At 40.6% G+C, this 26,693-nt stretch overlaps 1 protein-coding gene across 1 annotated transcript; it reads left to right on the forward strand.

The window, feature by feature from the left end:
- The first annotated feature begins 21,776 nt into the window (after positions 1-21,776).
- On the forward strand, positions 21,777-26,458 carry Shisa3 (shisa family member 3). The gene is made up of 2 exons (XM_027936007.2): positions 21,777-22,540; positions 25,029-26,458. Exons 1-2 carry the CDS (start codon positions 22,267-22,269, stop codon positions 25,466-25,468), a joined length of 714 nt encoding a protein of 237 aa, XP_027791808.1. The 5' UTR covers positions 21,777-22,266; the 3' UTR covers positions 25,469-26,458.
- Positions 26,459-26,693: the final 235 nt, after the last annotated feature.

A 26,693-nucleotide genomic window follows, 5' to 3' on the forward strand; every position in this document is an offset into this window, starting at 1 on the left:
AGACCATACTTTTTCCATGAAAAGGAGCACCTGAATGGAGGTGCACTGTGGGTATAAAAATAAATACCAAAGCTCAAAGACAGTACAAAAAAAGTACGATATTTCATTGATTAAGCATTGAATACATATTAAAATGATAGTTCTTTTGATATAAAGGGTAAATAATATATTATTAAATTTAATTTCACCTTTTACTTTTTACTTTTATTTTTATTAAACAAATGTGGCGACTAAGAAAGCTGATGCTTGTCTATGTGGCCCGCATTGATGTGGGTCAGATGAGGCTGGACACCTGAGAAATTTTCAGGAAGCAGGTTTATTTAAGCTATAGCAATAGAGCGGGGCTCATGCCTAAAACTCTCTGGACCGCAGGTCTAGAAATTCTTTTAGGTTTGTACTCAGTGGGATGGTTACATGATAGCGGGAGGGAACATACTCTTTGTCCCATATTCTTAAGCCAGACAGAGGTTTTATAAGTTTTTACCAGGAAAACAGTGATAATATCTTTTTGCAGAAAAAGCTTGATTGCAGACTCCTAACTCGATTGCCCCTCTGTGTGCAAACCTGGCATTTACAAGAAAGAGGAAGCTTCAAATCACAATGCCCTCTGCAGACATCCTGCTGAGAAAAGAGGAGAAGCTTAATTATGGCAAGGGTCTTTTGGGGGTGGTGGGGAGTGTACCTGGTCTGCTTCAGCATGACACTTGGCAAAAGAGAATGTAATGGAGAGTTGAACCCATTGGGTTTTCCATGGTGTAAAAGTTCTGAAGAAAACTCAAAAGAAGTGGTTCCAGAGGGGAGTTCTGGAAACCAAGTGGAAAGGACATGTTAAGGAGGGAGGGAGAAAGGAGGCTGTCTGCTAAGAAGAGGCGAGGCACCATGTGAACTGGAGACTGATGGTTGAATTTAGCAATACAGACCTTTTGCCGCTCTTTCTGGTTTCTGTGTGTGTGTGTGTGTGTGTGTGTGTGTGTGTGTGTGTGTGGTGGGCTAGAGGTGGGGGCACAAAGCGATTGGAGAAGATTCAGAAGGAATTTAGTGAGGATTAGAACATCCATTGTAGATTACTCTAACAAGAAATTTTGCCTTGCAGAAGAGCAGAGTAATGGAGCTTTGGGGGAATGGGAGTTCAAGGGAAGGGTTTTATATTTAATGGGAACTATATTTTTAAAGTAGCTACTCGCTTTTTATTCTTTATTGAACTCTTGGCCTACATAAATATCTATTAGCTAGCGGGACAATTCTAATTTTTTAAAATCAGAATTAAAGGCTGTTAAGAATTTTAAAGGAGTCATTGTGGTTGGTTTTGGCCCACACAGCCATTTTGAACAAAGAGGTCTAGGAATACAAAACCTGTTTTTAGGGTTTCTAAAATTAGTAACACAATGTATTATACACAGTTCCCTAAAATACAGAACTGTGACTTATCAAGACAAATGTGTGAAATTCGAGATCTTTGGAATAGACCATAATGCCAAATTTCTTGAGTTAAATTTTGATTTGTCATCATGTCATATTTATCTTAATAGTATTCAGTGTAAGATCTGGAAAGATAAGAACTTCTGAATATAATTGAATGACTATATTTTCAGTGTCTGAAATCTTAAAGAGGCTAGCAAAACCCAAGAACTCACCAACAGATGGCACCATCCTGTTTCCTAAAGGAGCTTATATAGCGAGTGTAATGTGACATTCAGTTTCAGCACTGGTTAGAGGCAGAAGTGAAGCCCCCAGGATAATTTTTACTACAAATTTTACAGTTGAATACTTAAACCATGTACATATGTATTTATGTACTATCACTATCTAAATTCTTACTTTAAGTTAGGCCCTTTCCCTAGGTCAGAACTTGAAAGGAAAGGAAACGAGATTGACATATAGATAAGAGGAAGAGAAAATGTCCTCAGGTTATCATTATTAAAATGTTTGTGAATACTAAGAAGTCAAGTTGCTAATTCATTCCCCTTGTGATTCATGTCCTTCACTGACAGTAAAAACAAGGATGTTTTATAGACACTGAAGCACTGGCATGAGGCTGTAGAGAGCAAATGTTGCATTTTTGTAGCTCCAGTGTGTTCAGACTAAAAGTGACAAGAACCAACCTTATCACAGTGTGTTAAAAAACAAAGGTACTTGGGGGCTGGGGATATAGCTCAGCGGTAGAGTGCTCACCTCGCATGTGCAAGGCCCTGGGTTCAATCCTCAGCACAACAAAAAAATGAATAAATAAAATAAAGTTATAAAAAAAGTAAAAGTAAAATGTCTATATAAAAAAAAAAGAAAAAAACAAAGGTACTTGTATGACTACTGCACATATGGATGTGATGCTACCTTGTGTACAACCAGAGAAATGAAAAGTTGTGCTGCAATAAATGTACAATAATCAAATACATTCTGCTGTCATATTATGTATGTATATATAATTTAAAAACAAACAAGCAACCCAATATGATCTGCAAATACCAAGGCCTAATACTAAATAGGGTGCCACAGGTAAGCAGCATTCTCTCCATGACCCTCATGACTTTATTTTTGGTAGAGTTGTTGGTCACTTTCAAAATTTTCTGTGCCCATTATTTTACCTGCAGGTCTGAGAAGTGGATGTGTTCTATGACTTGTCTGTGTGTGGAGGGGTTGGATGTGTGGTACTAGGGCTAGCATACATGCTGGGCAAGTGCTCTGCCACTGAGCCACATCATCCCCAGCCCAGATGTGTGTGTTTTAAGGTGATGGTATGGTGAAAAAGCCACAGCTCTGTGAGCATGGAGTGTCTCCCACTGGACAGATGGGATAGCAGCAGTAGCATGTACAACCTGGCGGGGTTAATCACTTATCTAAAATTTGAGAGGGAGACTGGGATTGTGGCTCAGCGGTAGAGTGCTCACCTAGCATGGGTGGGACCCGGGTTCAATCCTGAGCAGCACATAAAAATAAAAGCATTGTGTTGTGTCCATCTACACCTAAAAAAATAAATATTAAGAAAAGGTTGAGAGGAGTGGCTACTATCACAATCTTTTTCTCTTTGAGAAGTTTCCATTTCACATCTGGATATATCCTGCCAATAAATGAGACTGGCCAAAGGTAAGAAGGTGGGCACTTGAGAGTCGGCAGAGTCCTGCTACAGTAGTACTCCTTTGTTCTCTTCTCCCGTGGAGCCTGCTGGTGGAGGTTTCAGGAGTATCCCAGAACTACTTTGGCTCTCTCTGGAGGGTTAGAAAGATCCACTCAGATTCTGATATGTTTGAGATATTTCTTGAGACTAACACCGCAACAAATTTAAAAATGTATAGATGTAAATTACTAAATGTTGAAATGACACATTAGATATTCTTCTCCAATAGCTCCATGTTCTCTTCTATCTGGCCCTGAGTTTAATTCCTAGAGAGAGAGAAAGGAAGGAGGTGGGGAGAGAGAGAGGAGGAAAGAGGAGAAAAGAGAGAGAAAGGAGGGAAAGAGAGGAGGAGGAGGGGGAGGATTAAGTAGATCCTCACTAAGCCTTCACTCAATTTTGAAATGAGCACATTAACCAGAATTATCATATCTGTGTAGAGCTTCACTCTCCCAACCTCTGAACTCTATCTCACTTCCCTGTTAACTATGACCTGTAACAAATGACCACAAATTCAGTAGCTTAAAACAATATAACTATTCTCTTACAGTTTTGGAGATTGGAAGTGTAAAATGCGTCCACAGGGCTGCGTTCCTTCTGGAGTTACTGGGAGAAGCCACGTTTTTTCATTTTCTATCTCTGAGGGGCTAAAGCGTTCCTTGTCTCATTGCCCCTTCCTCCTTCTGCAAACCAGCAACATAACATCTGCAGATGTCTCCCTCTCTCTCTTTCTCTCTGATCTTTGTTTCAGTCATCTGTCTCCTCTCTGATAATCCTGCAGTCTTCTCATAAGAACCCCTGTGATTGCAGTGGGCTCACGCATATATTCCAGGAAAATCTCCCCATTTCAAGATCAGCTGTTACTGCAAAGTTCCTTTTGCCATGTAAATTTCTGGGTTATGGGTAAAACTGTGGCAATTTACTTTTGAAGTTGTTTTACATTCTCACAAACAGTGTGTAAATGTTACAGCTTCTCCACAACTTTCTAGACAAGCAATATGGTGAGTCTTACAAGGCATTTCATTGTGGTTTAGTTCCATTTAAGAGCAAGCATCTTTTCATGTTTTGGGAGAGTTGTGAATTGATCCTCTTCTCAGAAGTTCCTATTCATGTAGTTTGCCCATTTCCCCACTACTAAGACTTCTTTATATATTAGGCAGGCAAATCCTTCCCTGATTAATTGCATTGTGAATAATAAACTTTGCCAGACTGTGGTTTGTCTGACATTAAAAGAAAAGGATCAGATTGTCAAATCATACTCACACAAATCAGAGTCTTACCCATTAACCTTAACTAGTCATTTAAAGGATACAGGTCATTTTGAGGCACAGGTAAAATTCACTGGATCCTTTCTGGCCACATCAGTTACCTCCTGCGTCCAGATTAATACACGAGGTCTCCAGGCAGTATTTGAGATTCACATCTCCTACAGAAGGAAGCTGTTTTGAAAACAAAATTTCTCCAACTATGCACCAAAAATCCATAGGTCTCAAGTTTGTTTACCATCATTGATTCTGAAAACCAGATGTATCCCGCTCAAAGCGTCCCATAGATAAGGATCATGCCACTCACAAGTCCCATTAACTTGTTTGCCAAGGTGTCTGTCAACAGCACGTTGACAAGAGTAGGCCATCTTCTTTTTTTCCTGGATCCATTGTTCCCCATAACACTGTTGGAGAAAATGAATTATAGCTATTCAGCTGACCTGTTTATTTCCTAATGTCTTTGATTAATATGCATAAGCTAAGTTAGAACCAATGTATTTTTTTCTATAGTCGTAACCAATTGACCCAGTAACATCTATTGATTTTTTTTAAAAAAATGTCTTTCCTTGAATGTTTCTTTTTTTAAAAAAATATTTTTAGTTATAGATAGACATAATAATTTTATTTATTTACTTATGTGGTGCTGAGGATCAAACCCAGTGCCTTACACATACAAGGCAAGTGCTCTACCACTGAGCCACAGCCCCTGCCCTGATATCTATTGGATTTGAGGAAAACTTTTTTAAAAATTTAATTAGCACATTATAGTTACACGCCACAGTAGGGTTCATCCTGACACATTCATACATGCTTGGAAAGTAATTTGGTTCCTTTTCAGTCCCCGGTTCTTCCACTCCCTGCCTTGCTCCCCTTCCTCTATTCCACTGGTCTTCCTCCTGTTTATTTATTGTTTTTAATGGTACATTACAGGCATACATTAAAGTGGAATTCATTGTGATATATTCATACAAAAACATAGTATCTAATTTGGCCAATTTCATTCTGCAATTCCTCTCTTTTCCTGTCCCTCCCCCTCTCCCTCTTAAACCTCTTTCTCTATTCCACTTTTCTCTCATATATTTTTATGGGAATCCGCCTCTGTTTAAATATTCCTTATTTCTATTTAGCTTCTGCATATACGAGAAAATATTTTTAATGGATAAATCTGTTTATTGATAATAGTCTTTAAAAAATGCAACATTTGGGGACTTGCATTATGAATCAGCACGTGGTTGGATTTTCAAATGTTCCTTATATTTTGGAAAAGATTGTGCAGTCTTTTAAAAAATCATTAATTAGTTAATTGATTTTAAATATTTTTTTAGTTGTCAATGGACATTTATTTTATTTATTCATTTATATGAGATGCTCAGCATTGAACCAAGTTAGGCAAATGCCCTACCACTGAGCTACAACCACAGCCCTAATTTATTTTTTTTAATTGACAAAAATTGTATATATTTATGGTATACAACATGATGTTTGAAATAGGTATACATTATGGGATGGCTGAATCAAGCTGACATATGCATTGTATCACATTTTTATCTTTTTGTGATACAAACCCTTAAAATCTACTCTCTTAGCAATCTTCACGTATATAAAATATTGTTATTAACTATAGTCACCATTTTGTATGATAGATCTTCTGAAGATTGTGTGTTCTTTAACTGTCAGAGGCAAGGTTCTATAACTGCCTAATAAATCAAGTTGATCAATTCTCTGTTTTTCAAATTTTCATTTCACAAATCTTTGCGAAAATTTGTGGTGTTCTGACTTATGAGTAATTGAGACAGATGTGTTAAAATTTCCCAAGATGTTGACTATTAGCCACTATTCCTGCATGTTCTATCTGTGAAAGTTTTATCATTGAGTACATACAAGTATAGAATTATTCTAAATTCCTGGTGAATTTCTTATAAGAAATTTCCAACTCCAAATTTATATGGTTTGATATTAACCTAACCCACACCAAATTTTAAAATATTTGCTTCAACCTTTTGCCTTTTGTTTTCAATACTTCTAAGTCCTTAAGTCTTTAGTGTGTCTCTTATTTTAAAAAGCCTATGTATTTTGTCTTTTTTTTTCTTCTAGTAAGAAACTAGAACTAAATCTTCATTTAGTTCAGTAAATTTACCTTTATTGTATTGGCTAACACAATAAATTATTTTTATCGTTATTCTCCTTTTTCTTTTAATAGTTGATTTTAATTTTTTATTTTAAATTTTCCACTTACCTGATTGAAAGTATATACTCTTGTTTCTATGTCAGTATATTTGAATTATTAGCCTTCATATTTAAAAATTATGAATAAATAGAGGCTAAATTCATATCTTGGTCCCTCTCCTGAACAATAAAATTACTTTAGGACATTTTAATTTCAGTCTTCAAATTTTCTTTTTTTGAGATTTGAATCTTTCCTAAGTCTTAAAATAAGTTCTACTGGTTATGTAACCTTAAATTGACAACTATTTTTCCTCAGTATCTTTGAGATTTTATTTCACTGTGTTTGGATTTCATAACTGTAAATAAGAAGTTGGCTATAAATTTAGTGGTCATTTCTTTGGTGTTCTGCATCACCACTACTATATGTACAGATGTGAACTTCTGTTTATTTTGCTAGGTATATGTGCTTTCTGTATATGTGGACTTATGTCTTCCATCATATTTTCAGAAAATTATCACTCAGCTTGTGTATCTTAAATATTGCCTTTCCTTCATTATTTCTGTTTTTTCTTTCTGGAACTAAAAATAGATACATGTAAGACCTTGTTTTATCTTTAATATCTCTTACATCTTGGCTCATGTTATTATCTCATATTTCTTTGAGCTAATATGAAAAATGTCTTAAAGTCCATCTTCCCGTTTGCTGTTCTCTCTATACTTGTTTCTAATCTACTGCTTACTTGTTGTGTTTTATAGCTCAATTCATTATATAATAATTTTTACTTGAAAAAAAAAGTTATATTTATGGGGCTGGGGTTGTGGCTCAGTGGTAGAGTGCTTGCCTCACATATGTGAGGTACTGGATTCAATCCTCAGCACCACATAAAAATAAATAAAGATATTTTTTTAAAAAAACAGAGTAACAATGCATTTTTTAAAAAAGTTATATTTAGTTTTTTGTTATTTACCTGGTAATTTTTTTTAAAATTTTTTAATATTTACTTATTTTTTGGCGGACACAACATTTTTGTTTGTATGTGGTGCTGAGGCTCGAACCTGGGCAGCACGCATGCCAGGCAAGCACGCTACCACCTGAGCCACATCCCCACCTGGTAATTTTTAAAGGGATGTTCTCTCCCTGCTTGCTTATAGTTTAGGCCATTTTTCCTTATTTATTTATTTATGTATTCTGGTATTTGGGATTGAACCAATTCCACTGAACCATATTCCCAGCTCTTCTTTTATTTTTTATTTTTTTTTTATTTTGAGACAGGATCCCACCAAGTTGCTGAGGCTGGCCTCAATCTTTCAGTTCTCTTACCTCATCCTCCTGAATTTCTGTAATTACAGATGTGCACTACCACACCCACCCATTTTTCCTTTTTTAAAACCTAATACATACAATTTTTCATACTCTATACCAGACAATTTCAAATTCTGAAGTCTTCAGTGATGGGGGAGCATCTAACTCTATATTTGGTTGTTCTGCTTACCTACTTATGGCATTTCTCCCCTTTTTAAAAAAATACTTTTATTACAGGTTCATATTTGTTAGGAGATATTGTTTCTAGGAAGATGCACATTTACCTCTTCCAGTTACCAGGGAATCTAAAGTACCTGTGACAGGTTCCTCTTAGTCTTCCAGGCCTGTTGTGAGAGTTCCATGTTCAACTCTCTCCCTGCTGAAGCTAGTCCAAGGCTCAAATTCACCAAGATGGAGCTTCAGGGTAAATTTCGAATGTAATGACTGCTAAAGTTTTCTTCCCCTTGGGAATTATCCTTCATTTTGGGATTCCAGTAATGCATAGGAAATTTTGTCTTTATGCATGATCTACTTGTTCATAGTGAAAGATCTTGAAGAGTATACAGCATACTATATAGGATGCAACCTTCTATTTTCATTTTTAGGAAACAATAGGAAACTAGATTTGGATGTTATCTTAGAAAAACTTGCAAATATTTCTGCCTCAGCTTTTCCAGGTCTAGCCTACATAGTTTTTCTTGGATTATTCAGAATCCCCCATCTAGTCTCGGTTCTCTGTTTCATTGACTCAATTATCTTCTAATGTATCCTCTACAATACTACGAGTCTTAGGGACTAGAAAGACCTTTAAACAAATGTAAACCATGTGCTGGGTAAACATTATTCAATGGCTTTCCATCACATTCTGGAGAAAATGACAATCCAGCATGGTACATAGGTCTCCGTGTTGTCTCTAGCCTCTGATGTCCCAGGTACCCCTTCTCCAATATTACCAACTGCGTGGCCTTTGCAGAATGTTCTCTGTTCTCTTCCAAGGAAAAATGGTTTCTGACCAACTACCAGTTATCAAGTCCCTTTTTTTGTAAGTTTGTCTATTCTTGTTTCTATGTAATGACTCTGCCGCAGAGGCCAATTATTTTTAAGCCTACAACATTTAGGGAAAGCTTAATATTGCACAATTGATAAGAAATCCCCAAAGTCAATTTTAATATAGTATATAACCAATCTGTTACTGAAAAAATATTCCAACTGAAGAAAGAACTATCCAAGGATGAAAGTTTAATTTATGATACTTGAAGTCTGAGCTTTTTAATTAAAAAATGAAACAATGAACTGACACTCCCTCCGAGCGTGTGATGTGTGTGCCTGAGATGTGTGTGCTGTTCAGTGTGAAGGGAATATTTGAGGTGCCTAACTCTTCAACTTACTACAAATCTGTAAAGTGACTAAAAAGCTGCGGTCGGGGTAAGGGGCTGGTATCCCTAAGTAGAAGCTAATCAATACATTAAATCTGAAATGCTGTTGGGTCAATTGAGTAAAAACCAGAAAAAGATTATTTACTGAGAAAAAAGTAAATCTATCAACTTTAAATTTGTATTAAACAAATAATACAAGCAAATAGTTAATTAAATATTTCCCTATTGTTCTCTTTGTGCAGTAGTGAATAGACAACCCCAGGGATGGATTTAGACTCTGGGGCCTATGAGAGAACTTGAGTGCAGGGTTGGTAGATTTGGCTGTATGACTCTGCACAAGTTTACTTATATTCCAAGTCTTTTCATAGGGCTGATGTGTTGATTAAATAAGGCCACACATGGTAAACACCTACCATATACCCAACACAAAGAAGGACTTTAAAAATGATTCAAAAAGGGACTGGAGTTGTGGCTCAGCAGTAGAGTGCTCTCTTAGCACACATGAGGCACTGGGTTCAATCCTCAGCACCACATGAAAATGAAATAAAGACATTGTGTCTTAGGGACACAATTTTTTATTATTTTTTTATTCATTATTTTTTATTTCATGAAAATGAAATAAAGACATTGTGTCCACCTACAACTAAAAAGTGAATATTAAAAAAAGATTCAAAAAGAACTTCAATGCTTCAATGGCAAAGAGGAAAATGGGAAAATAACTGCTGTTTTGTGAACATTCAGTGAATCTTTTTTTTTTAAATCTATAGAAACAACTTGACTGCACAAATAAAAAGTGATGACAAAGTTACTTTTAGAGAATCAAAAACCCCAATGTTCACCAATTATAGCCATTTTACATGAAATACTCCTAAAAAGAGCATTTCATGTGTGAATAACTTATTTTTCTTTCTTATAATGAAACCTCTGAGGTCTAGCCCTACCATCAAAAAGTTAGAGTATTTTCATTCAATTAACTTAAATTATGTAATGTGAAAATGAGTGATGGCTAGAAGTCTGATGACCAGTGTAATTCTGGTGAGAAATTATATTTCACACATTGGTTTATTTAGTTAGAATTTTCTTTGGGTAATAAAAACAGTGCTATATAGAAACTAGTTGTATCTAACCTCACACATACTGCCATAAATGACTCTTGCAAATCCTACAGTCTGAGTGATGGTGACAAATCCCCCAGAAGGAAATTTTACAGCAAAACAGGGCTATCTCAGACCACTGAGAACAAGCTGTTCTGCATAGCTGAAGGTACAGATAGCCGATTTAAAATGGCCTCACAGTAAATGTTTTAACTATTTGGATTGGAACGTTTTCTAATTGCATCATACATTTTTTCCCCCTAAAACAGATCATATATGCATTATGACCAAACTTTTATGAATGACTCATAATGTATCCATTTGTGGCCTGGAATGGTAAGGAATCAGATCTAGATCTTAGTATTCAAATTATTCCCTCCATGTCACTGCGGGGTTAACTTTTCTGTGTGGATTTGCCAAAATTGCATGATGTAATAATTCTAATATCTTGCAACAGAACATTGTTCTAGAAATATTATGCAGATCAGCAAAGATGTAGGTTTCATGCATCATGTATTCCCATTGTCATTTTTTTGGTGAGATCTGGTCCTCTGTCCAGGAATCCTCCATGATCAGTGACAGGGAAGGGCAGGGAACTTAGAGGACTGGCAAGGAGGCAGATCCTCATCTTCAATAGTTTCTTGAATTAGTTGATTGTGTTTTGCAAATCTGAGGATGTCGCTCATAGTGCCAGGGTACATGCTCATTGTGTAGCTCAAGTGTATTTCTCCTCTAAGTGTTTGCAAGTAGGGGTACAGTGGTAGGAGATAGTACATTAACACTGGCCTTGGTTGCTACTATTGCTGCATTAACTTTTATCATAAATGGGAAGTGAGGAGAGAGATATTGAAGTGTCTAAGTTTAAAAAAGTGATTTAGGTTTTGTATTGCCCATGGGTTAAGAATGGGTTTTTCACTTTTAAGTGATTGAAAAAATATATATATTATTTTGTGAAGTGGGAATTCCTCAAAACTTACCCCCCAGTATCTATGAATAAAGTTTTAATGGAATATAGCCATGTCCATCATTTATGTGTCTACAGCTGCTTCCATTCTACATCGGAGTTGAGTTGTTGGGACAGAGACCATATGGCCTGTAAAGCCTAGGATGTTTACTATCTGGCTTTTTTACAGAAAAAGTTTACTGACCAATGGTTTAGAAGAATAAATTTTCTGTGTCTCCTGCCTAGAAATATCTTTTTCTGGACTGAGAAATAGGGCTAGTTCCATGCTTATACAGCCCACCCACTCTTACAAGTAATGGTGAAGAAAAGTCCCAAAATCTCCTGGTGGAAATGCCAAATAAATGTACGAGTGTTTGTGTTTATATATACAGGCCCCGAGTTTTAAAATACAGTAGTGTATTTCTAACCAGCATGTGTAATGATAATTATGAACATAACTTATTCTTGTAAAATGATAGTATTTGTTAAATTATGCTAATATTTAACAAGGTATTTAAATTTTTGCCACCTCACGTCTTGTCACAAGGGCATCCATTTACCTCCAGGTGTTCAGTACTTGTTGAAACAGAAGAAGGAGAAGAAAGATTCAATACCTAGGCTGTGACTACTCACATGGGAATTTGTTTTTAAAGTCCATTATGTTAGTCCATTTTCTGTTACTATAATGAAATCCCTGAGGCAGGGTAACTCAAAAAGAGGTTTATTTTGGCTCATGGTACTGGTCCAAGATCAAGGGCCTGCATCTGGTAATGGACTTCTTGCTGGCATAGTCCCAGGTAGGTGCAGAGTATCACAAGGCAATAGACAGGGAGTGTGTGTGTGTGTGTGTGTGTGCGCGCGCGCACGCTTCTGTCTCTCTTTATGTTCTTATTAAGCCACCAGTATTCAATCACCGGGGCTCCACCCTGATGACTTTATCTAATCTTAATCACCTCACAAAGGGCCTACATCTAAACACCATACTTGCATTAACTTTTTACCTTCTTAATATTTTAAAATGGAGATTAAATTTCAACACCTGAATCTTTGGAGGGAAGGCTTAGGCATATCCAAACCACAATATTCGTAGAGATACAATAGTCTTGAAAATCTGGAAGATGTTTTAAATTCCTTAGTTTTCCTTTGCATATCAAGAATTATGCCTATGTGACTTTGGGTTTATGCTAAGTCATTGAGCTCAGTAAATGATGTAAGGGACATCCCTGACCCTGAAAAAAGAGAGTCTGCCCCTGCCTCCCCAATTGGAGTTGGGTAATAGGAGGAGTACAAAGCTGACAAGCAGTTAGTGAGATGGGTGTTCTGGAAACACCTTTCTAATTCCAAGTGAGAGGGGAAGTGTTGAAAATTTCAGGGTGAAGTTAAAAGCAGAGTGGGGTTTGCCCTTTTCTCTATATTGGACTCTTGGTAGAGATAGCTCTGATATTTGCCCTTGCACCAATGTGGGGAAACCAGTTAAAAGGGCAGTGAGAAGTGATCAGGTAAGGTCATTGAGTTAGCATTTGGAAGCTCTCTAGGTTGTTATGCCTTGGGGAGGGGTTTAAGAGGCCCCTCATGCTGCATTGGGACACATGGAAGATAGCCAATGGTGATAGCTATCAGGATTACTATCTTAAGGGTGATTTTTCCCTGTAGCCAATGACTGGGGATCAACAGTTCCTTATAAGCTAGATCTGAGGCAGGAGTGTGGGGGCAGGTAGTGGTGTCCACAGGACAATTGAGAGCCCACAGGTAGAGCTAACTTGGAAGGGAGGGCCCTGGTCCGTTTCCAAACTTAACAAGTAAAGCCAGTGCTTGCCTGCCACAGGCTTCTTCAATGGACTCCTTCAAGAAATTAGTTGGACTGGTGCCCAGGTGCCTCTGGAGAGCAGAGGTGCTTTCCAGACTCTCCTGCCCTCTTAAGCAGAGGTAAGACGACACTCTATCCTGCATACCCAAGGGACTATCCAGGGGCCTTGTGTTAGTCAGCTTTTTGTTGCCATGAATAAAATACCTAACAGGAACATCCTAGAGGATGAAAGTTTATTTTGACCCATTGTTTTAGAGGTCTGAGTCCATGATTGGCCAATTCAATTGTCTGGCAGAACATCATGGTGGAAGGGTGTGGTGGAGGAAAGCTGTTGAGCTCATGGTAGCCAGGAAGGTGGAGTGGAGGGTAAGGAGAGAGGGGGGACCAGAGAAAAGACAAAGCCTTCCAGGTCACGCCCTTCTTCAGTGACCTACTTCCTCCAATTAGGCCTCACCTCTCAGAAGTCCATTCAGCTATCAATGGATTAATCTATTTGGAGGATTAATGCACTGATCAGGTCAGAACCCTCATGATTCAATCATTGCCTTAAAGCCCCACTTTTGAACTTTGCTGTATTGGGAACATGTTTTCAACATATGAGCTTTGATGGGAACATTCCAGATCCACACCATAACAGGCCCAAACAACTCTGCTAGAGATAAATTTGGAGTAAATAAATAATAACTTCAAGGAAGCAGGTGTAAGAAGAGGCTGATACACCCTAATTAATCATTTTAATTCCAAGCATGAGGCCCACCCATCTCTCTCACACAGACATGTCTACCATACTAAAGACAGAATATCAGTTATGGAAAATAGTTCTTTTCTCTGAACATATGAGTGGTAATTTGCTAATATTTTTATACTTCTAGTCAATGCTATGATGCAAAATAGAACACTGCTTTGTGTTCTAAGCAGTGGCTTTAAAATGTTTGATCATGCTCCTCAGTAAAAAAATGCATTTTAGCACAAAGATAATTTTGTGTGTGTGTGTGTGTGTGTGTGTGTGTGTATTGTGCTGGGGATTGAACCCAGAGCCTTGTGCATGTGAGGCAAGCACTCTACCAACTGAGCTGATTCATAGTGGCGGAGCATGGGAGGAATAGACAAACTCTAGATAAGGCAGAGGAGTGGGAGGGGGAGAGAGGAGCATGGGGTTAGAAATGATAGTGGAATGTGATGGATATCATTATCCAAAGTACATGTATGAAGACACAAATTGGTGTGAATATACTTTGTATACAACCAGAGATACGAAAAATTGTGCTCTCTATGTGTAATATGAATTGTAATGCATTCTGCTGCCATATATAAATAAAAAAATTAATTAAAGAGTCATTTTATATCTTTACCAAGAATATACTTACACGGGTGCCTGAAGTTAAATGTCAGGAAATGAAATTTCCCTTTCTTATATTTGATGTACTCTCTATTTTTCATCCCTTTACAAATGCCATTCATGTTCCACTAAATTGATCTCATGACCCCAATGTATGGTGACTCTCACCTTGACATACACTGTTGAAGGCCTAATACAGTGAACAAAGCATTTGTCCCTTCTTGATGTAGCTCTCCCTGTTGTGCTTTGATGTCATTCTGTTTTGAATCCTTTACTGTCTCCCAGTCATAGGCAGCAGTTATTTACTAAAGCTATCTTTCATAATATTTATTGTAGTAGTCAGGATGTTTTCAGCTGTGATCAAAACCTAACCCAAACTGGCTTAAACCAAAAGTTTAAGAGAGTTCTGTCTCCTATAATAGAGAGGACCAGGATGTGTTAGCTCCAAGCAGAGTCAGGTCCAGGAACTCAAACATTCCAGGTTTCTTCCTTTTGCTTCTTCTCTTGCCTCTGAGTTGACCTGATTCTCAGTGAGGCCTGCCCTACAAAGATCATGTCTTTAATCATGACAGGCAAATATCTGCACAGTTTACAATGTAAAAGGAAGAGAAGTTCTCCTCTCCTTCATAGTCCACACACCAAATCTCATGGAAGGATTCTGATTGACCATGCTTGAATCATGTGCTCACCCCAGCACTGAGCACAAAATCCAGACACATGAGAAATTTTGAATGCATCGGTATGATCTCATGGCCAGTATTGACCAGGAGAGAGAGAGCACCATGATTGACAGTCACTCCAGGACCCCATGGAGTGGGGAGGGTAGCATACTATTACTAGGGTAAGGTGGAGGTGTTCTGCTCAGGAAAGAAATCAAAGGAGATAGATAGATGATAGATAGATGACAGGTATAGAAAAATGGCTCTGTGTGTATGTGGGGGCATAAATTATACTTATCAAGAAAGTAAAAACAATTTAGTATGAGATTTTGTGACATTTTATGCTCCTTAGGAAGATAAGGGGAAGAGTGTGGCATATAAACCGAAGGATTACTGAATCCTAGTTATTGACATGCAAAATTGGAATAGCATTACAAATCGCTACAGCTGTGGAATTTACGTCAAGCTCAATTCAGATAGAGAAGCTAAGTAGGATGCCAAGGATGAGTTTTCCTTTTGTCTTTGATTGCAAACAGCACACTGAAGAAGTATGAAGTGGAGTGGTTACAGAATGAACAACTTGACAAAATCAGAGGGCAGAGCAAATATATCAGAAACAATCCCCAAGCACTAATCAATGCTAGGTGTTAAACTCTGATACTGTCATTTATGAAGATGGCACCATTGACCCATTTGCTTGTAGGGATATGGAACACTGGGTTCAATTTCCACATTGCATATTTGATTGTGTCTATTACACCCAAGTTCTTTGGCTGAGTGTCTCAAATAACTCACAGCAGGTGTTTGCAAGCCAAGGTAAAGTATATGTTGTGTATTCCTGAGACAGAGGAGACTTAGGTCGACCTCTAAGTGTGGAAATCACAACCTTGTCTTATTCACTCTTTACGTTGCCTACAGAGCTAAACAAATAGACTATCTGAGGGGGAAAAAATCCAAAACAAAACCAAACAAACAATATCTTTGATGACAATTCTATAGGAGCTTTAGAAAGAATTCAATATGATTTACAAACTTTAAAGATGACTTAAAAATTTTAAGACATTCTACTGAGGCTGGTCAAGGTGAAGAGAGTAAGAAGACAGAAGTAAGACAAGAACCCTCTGTTTTCTTTCTCCTCTGAAAACTTTTCCCCACCAAAAGAACATATGGCCGCTTAGCAGCAACTTACCATTTTGCCAGGGTCAGTTCACTTTTCCTGCTGCTCTAAACCTTGCTGAAAGCTGGCTCCTTGGGGAGCCCCAGGAATCGGGGCTGGCCTCTCTGCCGTCTGTAAGAACTTAGAAGGAAATACCCCTTGCTGAGACAGGGGTGGCGTTGGGGGAGAATCCATCTACTGTCAAGGAAGTTTCAATTAAATATGGATGCCAATTAATTTAATTTATATTTCTGCATGAAAAATGTCATTCTATTATACATGAACTGGAAGGATGCCAGAAGCCCAGGTTAATAAATTACATCTCAACTGACATAATATGGAATCGCAGACTAATCGGATACTTATTAAATGCCCACCTGTGCTTGAGGCTCTACCTTGTAGAAATCCAGCTGAAATAAGGTCTGTCCAGCAGGGTCTGTCCCTCTACTGGGATTGTCCGACACACACTGTTATCCTCCACTTTCCTAGCTTTGGGCATGTCTCAGGAGAACAGCTCTAAAAATGAATAATCAACATTCAGTTGCCAGTAGTTATGAAGGACACGTTTAATGAATAAAGGAATGAGTGATAGGGAACTGTAAATAATCCATTCAAATGACTCAGAGAATAGGCCTATTCTGATCAGCAGGAAACTTAGGATGATTATTTGACTGAAGATTGAAATGGGCTGGTCATGGGCAATAGTGCCCACTGGTTATGAAGCTCCAATTCTGTGCCAGGCTACAGGTTTTCCTTTGGACATTATAACAATCCTTCAAGGTAGGGATTATTTGTTTTAAAGAATTAAAAACTGAAATTCAGTAGTGGAACCAGCATTGCTCAAGATCATGTGATCAGAAGAGGCACACTTTAACCCAGCCTTGACTGACACAAAACCGGAGTGTTCTTTCTACTATGCTGGGCAGTTTTCTCTGCATCGTATCCCTGTGTTCTTGGACAGGGTCACCACCATCTCCATAGGGAATGAGATGGTGACTGCCTTTTCTGGTGGTGCTGACACTTGGACAGTTTAATTAAGTCACTGGGAGTTGACTCAACAATCTCCCCCTGCCCTGAAAATCATTCACCCTGCTCTCTTCTGCCACAGTTCTACCTGTTTGTGAAACCATGTTATTCAGTTGCAACATGTTCTCAAACAGTCATTCATTGTTTGCACTCATCTATTCAACATTTAGGAAGCCCCCACTATGTGCCAGCCATTCTGCTAGGTCCCGGAATAGAATAATGAAAAAGGAGACCAGGCTAATGGGGATAACAGATGTCTAAACACAAAATTACAATGTGTCATTAAGTGCTATGGAATTACTAAGGGAAAATATTGATTTTGTCATTTATTCAGTCGTTTATTTATTTTCTCTCTATTTATGGGGTCTCTACCATGCACTAGGCAACAGGCCCATTCTAACATTTGTAAGCCAGGACAAAGATAGACATGGGAGCCATTAGTCTGAATCTGTTCCTCCTACTCTTTTCTTCCCATTTCTGAGACCATCAAATATGTGTGTGGACCCCTCCAGTCTGCATGTATAAGTTTTTAACTACCTATCCACAGAGCCTTTTACAACCAGTGAGAAGTTTCTATGGACCTTAGAAGCAACTTTTGGCTTGTTTGAGTAGGGAGTGCTGGGGTTTGGGACACAGAGAGTGGTAGGGGGGTTTTGGGTGGGCATGTCCTTTTGGCTCTATTCACTCCTTCCTCTGAAGTTGGGGACAAGGACAAGGGAAAGCCAGAGGGACTCAAAAAGGCAGCCTAAACATCCCAGCATCCCGGGGGGCGGGGGGGCCGGGGGAGCTCATTAGAAATGCAGGCTCTCAGGCCCCACTGCAGTTCCTCTGAATCAAAATCTGTGATTTAACAAGATCCCTAGGTGATTCCATTACACTCTGCCCTAAGGGCCCTAGTCTAATCCCCTCTTTTTATAAATGAAGAGACTGAGGCTGGCTAATACCCAGGGCAGGAGGAGGGGCCCCGTTTGGCGCCAGATTCCCCCAGGTCTGAGAATATACGCCTATATTTCCTGGCACCTAGGTATACTCTAGTGGAAAATATGTGCTAAAGCAAATTTGAGAAGAAACATCTTTCAAATAACTCAGATTAACAGAGTCCTGGAATAAGAGATTTATGGCAAGTGACCCATGGAAGAGAATTCCACTAAATTGCCTGCAAAGTAATTAAAGGAAAGTCAGTGATAACAAATCATCCCAGGTAAGAAGCTGAGGAAGGATTGAGGAACTTTTTTTGTGTGTGTGTGTGTTGTTTGTTTCTGGGTCCAATGCAAGTGAGCCATGGGGGACTTCCATAGGCAAAGTGAACTGTCCCCCACTTTTTTTAGGCATCCCTTTTGGCCTTTATTTGCTATATATTGTTTTCCTGCTCTTTCTGATGCCTCCATATTTTCCTGTTTTTCTTCTTTGCTTTTCTTAACTCAAATCACTCACCATGCTCTGAAGAACATGCAACAGAGAGAAGTGAACAGAACATGATTTAAAAATACGGTCCAGTGCCTGTTGCATGATGTAATCATACTGATTCCTGTTGATTTTAATAAAACATATTATGGGGCTGGAGGTGTAGCTCCGTGGTAGAGCTGGTACTTTGCATCTGTCAGGCCCTGGGTTCAATCCCCAGAACCATCAAAAGTTATGTAATTTTTACTTATACGTAAAATAGAATTGCATTTTTTATACCAATCCTTTCACCCAGCTACAATTATCAACATGTTGCCAGCTGTGTTCCAGTTTTATCTATCCTGTCTTCCCATCTCCATTTCTCTCCTCTTTTTTATTTTCTGCCTTTCCTACCTCTCTCCTTTCTTTTTCCCTGTCCTTTCTCTTTCTTGCAGGTGTTTATTAAAGCAGATCCCAGACATCGTATCATTTAACTCATTTCCTATAGAATTTCCTGGAGCCAGGGCCACAAGAGAGCCCAGACTGGGTGAATGATCTCTTGTGATTGTACTCTTCACCAAAATATGGAATTCATGTCACCAAGATAAGGGAAAACATAACATTTCTCAAACCCCTAGGTGATATTCCAGAGAGTACAGATTTTATCGTCTGTCTCCAAGACCTTCCCCTAGAGTCTTAGAGGGGGGGTCTCTGAGCACTTTTTAATCTTCCGTTACTTTTCAAAGGGTAACAGAATAACAGAAATTTGCATGTTTGTAAGCCTGAAAAAAGGTGTATATTCTCTTACTTTTGGCAAAGCATATTCTTAGAGCAGCATTTTTGAAGTTCAGATTTGTCAATGCAAAGTTTGAAGAGAGCTTCTATGACGAGGAACCACGCTCATATATTCCCCTGTGGCAACTCCCTGAGTGGATTAGTGTAATGGTTTTAGAGAGGCTTTGAATCTGCAGCTAGATGTGAAAGCATGATACACAGATGTTTTAATGTTCACACATGTCAGATCTATGAAGTGCCAAGTAATTTGGAGGCTTGGTTATTTTCATTAGTAAATATCATCCAACTAAATTTGGGTGAAATGCCCTCTAAATAAGTCAAATAGACAGGGGCTTTGAATGAGGAAATTAATTATAGCTGGTGTCCTAAGGAAAAGAAACCCACTGTGGCATAGAGAATGTAATTAATGGGAGGTAAGCGCCAACAAATCACTCCTTAAAATATTAATGCTATCAAAGAACAGCTGGATAATGAGAGAAACCTGACCCTTGGGGGACTTGCTGAAGTTGCTATTGCTGTTGTACAACTTCATGAGGTTGCAATGTAATAAAAGTCCTTTAAAGTTTAAGAAAAAGAATATGAAGAGGTGTGGTGCTGGGAAAGTTATTAGCAGTGAACGTGTCTTTGAGTTTTATCATTTTATAAGGGTCATTACCCCTCACCTCTGCTGTGGTTGTGAATGACTTTTCCTTTAATTATTCAGAATATAACAATCCAACCAACATTCCTAAAAAACAAAACAACAACAACAACAAAAAAAACCCAGATTTTTAAAAAGCCAACTTTAAGCCTGGAAAGAACATTTCTATGTATGTGTAAATAAAAACCCAGAACCTAAGAAATTTCTGCAAAGCAATTTCCCATATGCTTAAATTAAGTTGTTCAACTAAACCAAGTAAAACTTTCTCATTATTTGCCTAGGCTTAATTTGGTTTTACTTAATAGCTTATTAGCTTATTACTGTCCTAAGATATATCTCTTTTAAAGAGTGCAATAGTGTTAAATATTTACATGGTTCTACTTAACGTGTAGAATGATAGGCATTTGTTTTTATAGCCTTATAATTAAGTGATAACCTCAAGATTTAAGGTTAGAAATCAGAAGTCATTCTTTACCTGGAATACAATTTAGATTTTTTTTTTTTTTAAGAAACCATTTTATTTAAGGTTAAACAAAAAGGTTTCACTAGGAGCGGCACGGGCGGTCGGGAAGCTGCGGGAGTAATAAATACTTCGGACCCTACACTTGTATTACTGGTGCCTTTTGTACACTGCTTTCTTTTTGTTTCACTCAACTTGCCAACATTTAAATCAGTGGCAAGAGTATTCAGTGTGTTTAACAAATATGTTAAGATACGACGAAGATACCCCACACCTACCAATAAACGATGAGAGGAAGTTCAGGATGCAGTAAAAAGAAATTCTTGACTTGAGCCCAGATTTCACAGAACTCCAGTTTCACAAGGCACTTAAGCCGCTAAAGGAGCAGTGCCCCTGAAAATAGCACACAGGGGACACATCATTTAAATAAATGTGTTTCTTTGCCCGAACAGAAGTTCAGATCTGCTCAATTATCATTAATTTTGTCCTTTTATTTCCTTTGCGGGCGTGAACTGAGAAGTCGTGCTCTTTGAGGTTTTGCGAGTTGGCCTGAGCTCGGTGGAGCTGACCGGTGATTCTTCACCCTGCGGCGCCTGGCTTAGAGGTGGGGGAAAGGGCGAGAGTGTGTCGATTTATGAAAAAGCGGAGGCGGAGGTGGAAAAAGTTCGGTGCAAAAGTCGACTACCACTAAAAATGTCATCGGTACCGAACCCTTAGAATCAGTGTACCAGGACGAACCCGGGTCTGAGCCACAGAAGACAGATGACTCGACAAACTTTAGTCACCACACTCACCACGTTTATTTATTATTTATTTTTTATTAAATCCGTAAGAAGTAAAGCCAGTACCTCCACTCGCGAGCCAACGCGCGTGGATAGACGCAGGAACCCGGCAACCCTCAGCCTCATTCTGCGGAGTATTCCGAGCTAAGCAAGAACCGGGGTGTAGGGGAGAGCGCCTCGTCCCTTCAGGTTTAGAGTTCAGTCCCCCGAGAGCGCGGTGGGCGGGGGTGGCTGCGGAGAGGCGGGGGATGGCGCGCGAACCAGAAAGTGCAGAGGACCGGCCGCTGTGATTAGCTCCAGCAGTGCGACCCCGGAGGGCGGACTCTCTCAATCCTCGCCTCCTCCTCCCTCTTCCTTTTTAAAGGACGCCTTGCAGGCAGAGCTGTCAGCAACCTGGAGGCCGGCCGATTGTACTTGGCCGCGGCCCGGCTGTCTCCAGCTCCAGTGACAGACAGGGGCGGGGGTTGAGTAGCCACTTGTCCCGGGGACCCGCACGTGGGAAACCAATTCTCTTCCCTTCGGGCTCCGTTTAGGACCCGGCGACAACCACAAGTCAGGACACTGAGCAGCCCTGGAGTTGACAGCCCAGGACGCGATGGCTTGCGTGAGGAGTGGAGAGAGAGGTGGCCGGGGACTCGGTGCTCCCCTCATTCCCAGAGCGCAATGATCTGGGCAAAGGGCGGCGGTAGCAGCCCCAACAGCAGCCTGGACCGGCGCCTCCTGAGGGCTCTAGCCAATCCGCCCCCACGCACCATGCAGACCCCCTGCCTGTGGAGCCCGCAGCGCAGCCCCTGCTGCCTCCCCGGTCCCTGCTAACCCACGAGGGCGTAGCATTGATTGCGAGGACCTGCCGCACTCGTGGTGCCCGGGGTGAGGCGGAACCGCGGTGTGCTTGAGGCCCACGCTCAGCACTTCGCTCTCTCGCTTCGAGCCCCTCCTGCCCGCTCGGGGCGCCAAACGGCGATGGGGGCGCTTGCGCTCTGCCTCTTATTAGGCTGGCTGCGCTGGGGCCCAGCGGGCGCCCAGCAGTCCGGGGAGTACTGCCACGGCTGGGTGGACGTGCAGGGCAACTACCACGAGGGTTTCCAGTGCCCGGAGGACTTCGACACGCTGGACGCCACGATCTGCTGTGGCTCCTGCGCGCTTCGTTACTGCTGCGCCGCAGCCGACGCCAGACTGGAGCAGGGAGGCTGCACCAACGACCGCGGCGAGCTGGAGCACCCGGGCATCACAGCGCGTAAGTGCCGGGCCGGGGCGGGGAGACCATTCCACAGGCGCGCGCGTGTGTGTGCGCCAGGCCTCCCTGGGTCTGCAGGCAAAGTGGAAGCAGCAGGGAAGGGGATTCAGATTGGAGTGGGTGGTCGCGTATCAGGTAAGAGGGCCCTATTTGGTTGCAGTCCGGCTTCCCGCCATACGCAGTCTCCCTGTGTCGGCCCAAGAAAAGTTTGTAAAGGACAGAGAGAGCCGCAAGAGCTTGCACCTGATGGCCCTGGGGATGACATCTGGAGCTCCCAAGAAAAGGGCCTTTTAGACGGTTTTTTTTTAAACGGGGCGCCCCGGCGCCCCAACGCGCTCCACAGTCACTTCAGGAGTTTTGGGAAGTTCCGTTGCCCGGGGAGCGCGACTCTTGTCAGGCGCTCATCTGTGGCTCCGTAGGGGTAAGAAACTTCAGCCATTCCTTTTTTTAAAATTCTTTTTACCAGCCCCCTCAGTCCCCTTTTATCCTTTGGTAGCGTTTCTAAGCCCATGCCCCATTCTCCCGACTTCCTTTCATTTCTCAGCATCGTATTACCCTCTCCGGCCCACCCCCTATTGTCATGCCTTTCAGAAATAGCCAGGTCTTCTAGGTGGAGATTTAGAAAACAGGGTCGCTGGGGGCTTGCCCGCCCCCTATTCTCACGTCGGAAAACACGGGTCGAATTTCCGCTCACTTCAGAGCAGAATAAATCACGACCCCAGCAGAGGAAATTTACACCTTGGAAAAAAGTTTTCCACCTGAATCAGAACATCAGGGAAAACTTTTAGAGCTCCAGGCGATGGTTTTATGGCCCGGAAACCGGAGAAGCAGGCGGAGCTGAAAGTGGTGACTCCCCAGGACTCCTGACTAAGACCAGAAGCCGGCAAGGGAAGGTCCTAGGGAAAGTCTGGGAGAAGCTGGAGAGTTCTTTAACAGTGCCTGGGTCCCCAGTCCCCCAAACAGATGACCCAGAGGAAAGGGGAGCCTGCTCTCCTTCAGTATTCCGTCAGACTCTCCTGGGATTTAATTTGGGAGTGGGTGTCAAATTTTCCCATCTAGATATGGGAAGCAGTTCCTGGAGAAAAAGAAGTGGAAGGTAGGGAACTCTAGGCAGTTCTGGCGTGTTAGCAAAATATAGACTTTGGCTTCCCTCCACTTGCCCTGGGAAACAGGTTTCTCTCAGCAGGGATTCCTATCTGGCTGCTCTGATGCCAGAGGACAGCAGGGAAGAGCACTGATCAATCTCCCTACCTATGGAGTCTGAAATCAGGCATACCCTTGATGGGTGGAAATGCGGTTACTTTCCAGTAGTGCAACCTGGGGCAAATTACTTAACAGCTCTGGGCTTATTCCCAATTTTAAAATAGGCATATTGCTCTCAAAGGAGTTAGTCTGCTGATTAAAGGAGTGTATATAAATGCTTATCACAGTGATCAGAAAGTGGTATTCACCTTCACTGTGTACCTTCCACACCAGTGCTGTTAACATGGGAGAAGGAGGGACACTGAAAGGTATTTGATGGTTATCTGCCACTCACTGACTGTGACTGTGGGAAGTAAAGAACTGATAGATTTCCACATCAGAGCTTGCCCATCCCACAGGGTCTTCATGAGACTTGAATCAGGAAAAGTAAGCCAGGCACACAGTAGAGCCTTAGTCAAAGGCTTTCTGTCTTCTACATCTAAATTGTAGGCTGCATCCCAGTGTGGTTCTGTTAGACAGGAGAGAGACCTGGAAAACTGTCTGTCCTGTAGAGGGAGAAGGAAACTGGAGTTTGCTCTGTTTGATGGTTGCTCTTACAGAAAGTCCCGGTTGCATCCAGATCTATCAACAGTTCACCTTGACCTTCCCAGAGTTTGGGCAGGAATGAAAAGAGATGTGTCAGGTGGACTAGGTATCCCAAATCACTTTTGAATAGAAGCAGTCAGAGCTGACAATTTGTGATGCAAGAGGAGACATAGTAAATTGGGGCCCACTATGGACTTCTTTATGCTGCTATTTCTGGTGTTTCATAGATCCCAGGGGTCTCATTTAACAGGTTGGATTCTCTTTGCTTAGATTTTAGATTCTTGGGAAGGAGATGGGTTGTCAGACTAAGAGATGGATTAAAGTCCTAAGTCCCCCACCATGATACTACTAAAACCTGGATTTAAACCCAGTTATAGTGACCATCAAAAATCACCCTTGCCCTCCATTGTGTGTACTGGAGAATAGATTCTGTTGTTTACTGACTTCCAGATGTGCAATACTATGGCTAATTGCTAACAGAGGCTACACTATCAGTTTGCTTCCTCCCTGCAAGGAGTAGCAAGAACATATTGTCATTACAGTTTGCACTTTGGAGGTTACCAGTAGTAACTCTGGAAAACTGAGCTTGCAGTAGTGGTAATAGTGACCTCTTGCCTCCCACCCCTAAGCTGCCCAAGCACAGCTCAAGCTTAAGAACCTCTTATCTGAGCATCCGTGTATGTTTGTTTTTGCCTTTTAGAGCCCGTGTATGTCCCTTTCCTGATCGTCGGCTCCATCTTCATTGCATTCATCATCCTGGGCTCATTAGTGGCTATTTATTGTTGCACCTGTTTGAGACCCAAGGAGCCCTCGCAGCAGCCCATCCGCTTCTCACTCCGCAGCTATCAGACAGAGACCTTGCCCATGATCTTGACCTCCACAAACCTCAGGGCACCTTCTAGGCAGTCCAGCACAGCCACCAGCTCCAGCTCCACGGGTGGCTCCATCCGTAGGTTCTCCTTCGCCAGGGCTGAACCTAGCTGCCTTGTGCCCTCACCACCCCCACCTTACACTACGGGCCATCCAATCCACCTGACCCAACCGTCAGGTTTCCTGGTGTCACCCCAATATTTTGCCTACCCACTTCAACAGGAGCCCCCATTGCCTGGGAAGAGCTGTCCAGACTTCAGTTCCAGTTGACAGGTCATGGCCAAGAACCCACCACAGTAAAATGGCAGACAGATGGCACACTGCTGCAATTGCCACACTCATTTCTGAGGACTTTTCCCTGATATACTTGTCCTGGAAGAGAGTGTTAGGAAAATACAGCGCCTTCTAGTCTTAAGGTTCCTGGGTCTAATCGCAGAAGGTCTGGATTTGCAAACCTGGTGACCACTGCATTTCAGTGTTTGCTCCTTTTATTCAAAATATGTAGCAGTTTGACTTTAAAGTTGCAAACTCGCTGAAAATATTTCACTGCATAACTCAGCTATACTGCCTAGAAAATGACTACATGTTCTTTTTTTATATGCTTATCGAGTTGTAATACAAATGCATACGTGAATAAGGAAGGAAAAAGACCTAATTGTAATTATCAAAGGTTCACTTAAAAATTAACTATTAAGTGAATTGAGGGGGCAGTGAACCATCTATTTATGATTTGGGGAATAACCTAATCATGAATAATATTAGCATGATGAGAACATTTACTTTTTAAATTAATAACTAAATTTTGTTTATAGTGAGTTCTTTTCAGAATACAAGGTTTCAGTAACCACATGAAGAGTTTAAAGTTTTAAATACATAGACGTTCATTGTAACACAGATTCTGCGTAAAATCGCTTCCCCCTCCCACCGAGGGAATATTTATTGCAGACTTTTTGTTCAGCAACATTTAGTGTTTAAATGAAAGTTGGACAATTGAGTCTTAAAACCTGTATTTGTAAAATGAGTTATGTATAAATGTAAAGATTTGTAATTTAATGTATTTACCACATTGACGATACTAATTATTTAGTAGTCACACTGTAATTTTTATGTTAATAGCAACTGTGGAATTCAAAGTCTAGCTATTGCTATAATCCTCCCTAATGTTATGTATCTCAAGTGCCACTGAATTCCATGTCTGATGACTACGTATTTGGGTATATATGCTGCGGGGTTAGAATAAATAAAGTATGTTTTCATGAACTCTGTCTGAAATATTAAATGAAAGTTCTTCATTTTATCTCCTTAGTGATGATTCTTTGCTTTTCAATAAAAGGAAATGCCTTTACTTAACACATAGCTCATATTTTAAAATTAAAAGAAATATCTGTATCAGGGCTTGTGAAAACCACAAAGAAGGTAAATTTTTATAGCCATCTTAGACTATGGGCTGCTTGCAGCCCTTAGATGTGTCATTTGGCCTATGAGAGTTTAAAAA

The sequence above is a fragment of the Marmota flaviventris genome, chromosome 7 (genome assembly GCF_047511675.1).
Source record: "Marmota flaviventris isolate mMarFla1 chromosome 7, mMarFla1.hap1, whole genome shotgun sequence".
NCBI classification, from domain to species: Eukaryota; Metazoa; Chordata; class Mammalia; order Rodentia; family Sciuridae; genus Marmota; species Marmota flaviventris.

What these genes read in the sequence shown, in the direction of transcription:
- Shisa3 (XM_027936007.2), top strand. Translation starts at nt 22,267, where the DNA reads ATGGGGGCGCTTGCGCTCTGCCTCTTATTAGGCTGGCTGCGCTGGGGC. An exon ending in GCACCCGGGCATCACAGCGC is followed by an intron (nt 22,541 to 25,028) that starts GTAAGTGCCGGG and finishes TTTGCCTTTTAG; the next exon opens with AGCCCGTGTATGTCCCTTTC.